The 6,000-nt window shown below is 37.6% G+C and overlaps 1 protein-coding gene across 1 annotated transcript; it reads right to left on the reverse strand.

Annotated features, from left to right (window-relative positions):
• Positions 1–958: 958 nt before the first annotated feature.
• LOC133670134 (cytochrome b6-f complex iron-sulfur subunit, chloroplastic-like) lies at positions 959–3,144 on the reverse strand. Its single transcript, XM_062090616.1, has 5 exons — positions 2,986–3,144; positions 2,626–2,870; positions 2,132–2,249; positions 1,391–1,573; positions 959–1,234 (listed from the first exon to the last, which is right to left on the reverse strand). The coding sequence occupies exons 1-5, from the start codon at positions 3,022–3,024 to the stop codon at positions 1,133–1,135; spliced, it is 687 nt and encodes a 228-aa protein (XP_061946600.1). The 5' UTR covers positions 3,025–3,144; the 3' UTR covers positions 959–1,132.
• Between the last annotated feature and the right edge of the window lie 2,856 nt (positions 3,145–6,000).

Consider the following 6,000-nt stretch of genomic DNA (forward strand, 5'->3'; position numbering starts at 1 on the left):
GCCCAAGATCATCAGAAGGAGCTGTGGAACTAAAAGGCTATACTGACAGTGATTGGGGAGGCTGTGTTGATGATTCAAGAAGCACTTCAGGGTATCTATTCTCACTCAATTCAGGTGTCTTCACTTGGAGTTCAAAGAAGCAAGAGACAACAGCTCAGTCCACTGCAGAAGCAGAGTACATTGCTGCTGCCGCTGCTGTCAACCAAGCAATTTGGTTGAGGAAAATGTTAAAGGATTTGGGACATGAACAGATTGAAGCTACTAAAATCATGTGTGATAACAGTTCTGCAGTATCAATTTCAAAGAATCCAGTCTTTCATGGACGTACAAAGCATATCAAAATCAAGTTTCATTTTATTAGAGAAGTTCAACAATCTAATGAAGTGATGCTGATTCATTGTTCTTCCGAAGAACAACTTGCAGATATATTTACCAAACCACTACCTAAAGAGAGATTTGAGACATTAAGACAAAATATTGGAATTTGTCGTCAAAATGTCAAGGAGGAGTGTTAGACAATTGACATTTTAACACTAGTGTTTCAGTTTGTCTAAATCAAGTATTGTCTGTTTTCTTTTCTTTTCATTTCTGTTTTGATTTGGTCAAAGTAAATCCCTTGTTTTCTGAAGTTGTTGCTAAGTTAGTGGAAACACATTGTCCACTACAGAGTTAGTGGTAGCACATTGTCCACTACAGAGTTAGTGGCTGTTAACTAGGGAAGTTTGTTAAGTTTTCTCATGTATTTAAAGACATGCAGTTAATGAAATACTCACTGAGACATTTTATCAAACACCTTGTGTGTAGTTCGTGTTCTTCATTACTCAACATTGTTGTTCTTGATTGTGCATCCCTTCACCTGCACAAAACACAGCAATATAATTCTCAACAGTGTGACTGCCATTACCTCGAGGCTAAGGACATCCAAGGCCATGCAATAGAATAAGGTACAAGGAATAGATTACCAAACATCACAAGATTATCCATTTTTAAACTATATTGTTATCCTTACATCTCATGAGCTCATATTCACATAGCATTCCTCTATGACATTGGATGTTTTGGCTCTGTTGCGAAACAAACCAGTTCACAACTTGAATATATGAAATATATGGTGATTCATTTAACAAGTGACTTAAGTCCACCATGGATCATCTCCGGTTCTGAAATCTGTTTCGACCCATGGAACAAAGACCACCTTGCCGTCGTCTACGTCGCAGTGAGCCAATGCCAATGACTGTGCCGAGAAGTAAAATTGAAGTTGGATATTGATAAGTGTGAAATCAAAAATCAAGTAAACTGTTACTAATTGTTGATCTAGAACAACTGTTGTCGTTCTTTCATGATCTAAGATAAAGTAACTAATCCGCTGGGAAAATTCTGTTTGACTTACCAGGGGAGCTGGCCCTCGGACAACTCTTCCTTGGTCATTGTACTGGGATCCGTGGCAGGGGCAGATGAACTTCTTCTCGGCCTGGTTCCATGGCACAACACACCCAAGATGTGTGCACACAGCGTTAATTCCATATGTTGCAAGAGTTCTATCTTTCTCAACAACAAGGTAGGTTGGATCTCCCTGAAGTCCACAAAAGAATCCAAAGGACGTTTGAGCACCAAACAGATTAGCCATTAATGAAAATTGTGTTCAAAAGGCAAGAAAATGATTTAGTTTAACAAAATTTTACAGGCCCTTGTAGAAGTGTGAGAACGATGGTTGAATTCCCACAAACATCTCTTTACCATAAATTGCAACTTCTAATAAAATCTTGCAAGAAAATAAAAGGCATGAATGTTATATTTTCTTTCGAATTAATAAGTGGAAAATATGATTTAAGATTGGAAGGAAAACATGATTGAGGAAAATGTGCACCGTCATAAAGATCACTACATGCAATTGGCACATAATATAGCAAAAATTAATGTTTACAATAACAGTATAAAAATTCATTTTAAATTGTTTCAGAAACATTTATTTTATATTTTTACCTTGTCTCTCCAATTAAATATGTTTATACCAAGACACTAAATAAATACAACAGTGATAATTTGATAAGAAAACAATAAACCTTGATAAGATAGGGAAACGAAATAAAAAAACATGTGCTTCAGGAGATAAAAAGAGAGCTGCCAGTACCTTCAATCCTTGAGAAAGGGTTCGGTCTCCAGGGCCATGAGTCTTAAGCCATTGCTCTGCAACGATATCATTTCCAAGGGCATCCTTGGCAACGGTACCGCCACCACCACCTCCTAGTCTGTTAAGATTTTCCAATTACAGCAAGGAAAAGTAATTTGTGTTTAGCAAAGTCCCAATGGAACGTTGTATATTATCGTTCCTAATGGCCAGCAATTTAATACCTAAACAAATGAACTACAGCAGTAGTGAATGACCAATTTAGAACTTGTTAGCAGACAAGATTAATAACAAAGAAGTAATTTATAAACTTAAACACAAAATGGTGAATTTGTTACTCTTTACTTCTTAAGATGATCAGTGGAACTAGAATTTTAGGAAGAGTGGCTTTAAAAGGATCAAGTTTTCCATTGAAGAACTTATCAATTAAGCTTGTACTTTCCATGATAAATTGAACCTATCATTCAAGAAGAAGAGGAGGAGATGGCATTTCTTACCCACCAGGGACAAAGAAATAAGTATAAGGAATCAACATGCCAGCAGTGGGGAGTGAAAGAGCACCCAAAAGAAGCAGATTCATAAGCTGCCTCTTACCCATGTCAGGCACTCTATCATCAGCAGGAATACTTGTAGCCTGACATGCAATTCTCATTCCTTTCTCTTTTGTCACCATATTTGTCCTTGCTGGTTTCACAAACGCTGCATGTGTAGGAGAGAACATGCCACTCTTGCTAGAGCATAGCTAATACACATAACAAACAAACACATAATTCAATCGAAAAAGTCTAAGAGAAGGAAATTAAGTTCCAGGATAATCATTATTTGATGGGATTTTTTCCCTTTTCTTTTCTTTTTACCTGTGAGGGAGTGGCAGGGGACAGAGTAGTGGAAGCCATGGATTGAGGATTTTTGGCACAGGAAAGTGAGTGTTCTGGATGGTATTGTGAATGGTTCGGTGATGTAAGAATGCGGTTAAAACTGTAACGACCACAACTGTACTAGATAAGACACGTGAGCTAGTATTGTGCCACACGACCACATGTTTAGAGATATTGCTTCTCTTTGAAAACACTTTTGAAAATACCCAATAATCTCTGAAGTCTAAACCACATGTTTAGAGATTCATTTTATACTCACTATATATAAAATGAAATGCATTGGATTAGAGGGGATTTAGGGCATCCATTCGATGAGTTTTCCTGGTAGAAACAGAAGTCTGTGTCTTTCGACCTTCATTATTTCGTAATTTCATCCCAACCAAATTTATTATAAATTAATGCTTATATTTATTTTAATCTTTTTATTTTATAGGAGATCCATGGGATCTGGATGATATAATAGGGGCATGAAGCTTTCCTCCCATTCTAATTTTCCACCTCCTTTTTCCGAGATTTAAAACAGAGATCTGCTAGAAGAAAAATGGCTAGGAGTCTTTACGGAAGGAATGCCTCTTGGTGGTTGCTCAAGCGGCAATATTTATCCATTTTCAAACTTGTTCTATTACCCAAATAACTGTAATTAGGTCAGCATATGGGTCTTGGTGACTAAGAACCATGCTCAAATTAATGATAACCTATGTTGAGCGGTGAGAGAGACGAGTGGAGACTCGGAGATTAATGGTTGGCGAGGCTATGCTAAATGCTAATCATGCCAAGAGGTTAACAATGGCTTCCGCCAGTAATGGGCTGCCAGTTCTGGACTTCTATGCAACTACAAGTCTGGACTCTAAACTCGTGTCCTTTTTTATGGGGCTATCTGCATGAGGGCAAGGCGTGAAGCTTGCACTAATCATGCAATTGCATGTGTCTTTTACTCTCCTTCTCTCTCTCTCTGCCTTGAAAACCTCTCTCCTTTTCTCACACCTCACCCTGCCTCTCAAATCGCAATACTATAACAATGTTTCTGTACATATTCAACATATATATCAACAATTCGATATGTAAAGAGAAGGTGGAAGAAAAGCAAAAAAGAGTGGGAACAAAATGAGTCTTTCAATGAGTGAAAAATGGATATGTTTTGAGTTCTTTAGACCTTCTCTTGCATCAATACAGAGAAGAGAGAGAGAGAGAGAGAGTCCATTGTTTTCGTCAAAGAAGAAGACACCTAGCAAGAAAAAGAAAAGGAAAGATGGTAAATGTGTGTAAATAAATAAATGGAAAGGAGAGGTGTACGAGAAGAGGCAACCTTGAAGCAATCCAAAAAACATTAATGGAACGTTCTTCAAAGACATTTCGAAGTTATGAAATACTCCAAGCTGTTTGGCTTCTTCTGGTATCACTAGCTTTTTTTGTCTCCCAGCTTCAATCTATCTCCATAATTAACTAACATTAATCTTTTCCTACACATAGATAGTCATATAAACTTAATTAGAGAATATAATTAATTTATTGCAATCGAGATTTTGAAGTTTGAAGATGAAATCCTCGGTAGAATGCTATTAGATTAAGGGGAGATCATCAATTAAAATCCCAACTATAATTCATTTTATACTAACTAATCAAACAATTTCTCTAAACCTTTTTTGTTGCTTAATGAAATCCTTTTCCAGTTCACAGACCTGTTTTGAAGTTACCGAACCCCTCATACCCCATAATTGCCCTGACTGAGTCTCCCTTTTTGAAGAGGTCTGAGAAGTATGAAACTGCAGTTGCCTTGATGTCTGTTGGAGTGTTGTAGGTGAGCCCATGATGCCTTATTTGTGTTATGTGGTTCCAACTTCTCCTCATACTAGATGCCAAATGAAAGAACTTGGTGTTCTTACCACCTAATTTGCACCAGTTTTATCTTGATTTTTGCCTCCAAATGGCCTCTGCACATTTACTAACTTCCCAATATTCAGAATTTAGTCTATGCAATTTTGTGAGCTCTTGTTGCGTGAGTTGTCTGTTCTCCCCTGCCCTTTCTAGTTGAGCAATTGCTTATTGAAGCTATATCATTCTTGTATCCTGGTTTCTAAATTCAGTCTTGTTCCACAGTCAAAATCTGGAGATCAAACAACTAATCTTCCTGACCGTTCTAAATCTGCAACAGTATCCCATAATTCATGAAGAATCTTTATAAATTATGGTTGATCAGCCCTACAGTTTACAAACCGGAAAGACTTCCACCCCCAACTCTTGTTATGTAATCCTAGAAGCATCTGATAGTGATCCGACAAGCCCCTGGGGTAACGTAATAAAGCTAAGTCTGGGAATTGTAAATGACACTCTAGAGCTGCTAAGGCCGTATCAATATGACTCATAGATTGCCCCCGAAATCTAGTGTAGCGATGACCATTTAAAGGGTACTCTACAAGATTGCAGTGAGAAATAAAAGAATGAAAATCCTTTGAGCCAACCGCGTTCAAGTAAGCACTTTCTATCACCACCGTGCAAAATTTCATAGAAATCCCCTACGATAAACAGAGGAATTGCAATGGCTACTTGTAAAATACTAATCTTCCCCCATAAAACGCGCCTCTCAGCAACTAAACACCCTGCATATACACCAATAATTGCACAGGCAAAATTTGTTTTGACATGACTACCAAAAATTGCATTCCATTGCCCACTGCACTCTATATTGTCAACCTTAAAGTTTTCCTCATTCCATATTACCAGAATCCCACCAGGATTATTAACAGAGTCCACCGAGTGCCACTTTACATTAGGATCATTCCACATTGCATAAACTATACTAGGTGTATATATTCTCCGCTTAGTTTCTAAAAGGATGCAAATATCAATGTTGTGGTGCAAAAGCATCTTTTTAACAGCCACCCTCTCAGTAGACATGCTTAATCCACAACTATTCCAAAAGAAAATTTGCATAAATAAGGAGATTTAATCCTTACCAAGGTAAAGGTAGACCAGAAACTACTGATTCGCAGCCCA

The sequence above is a fragment of the Populus nigra genome, chromosome 12, assembly GCF_951802175.1.
Source record: "Populus nigra chromosome 12, ddPopNigr1.1, whole genome shotgun sequence".
Taxonomy (NCBI): domain Eukaryota; kingdom Viridiplantae; phylum Streptophyta; class Magnoliopsida; order Malpighiales; family Salicaceae; genus Populus; species Populus nigra.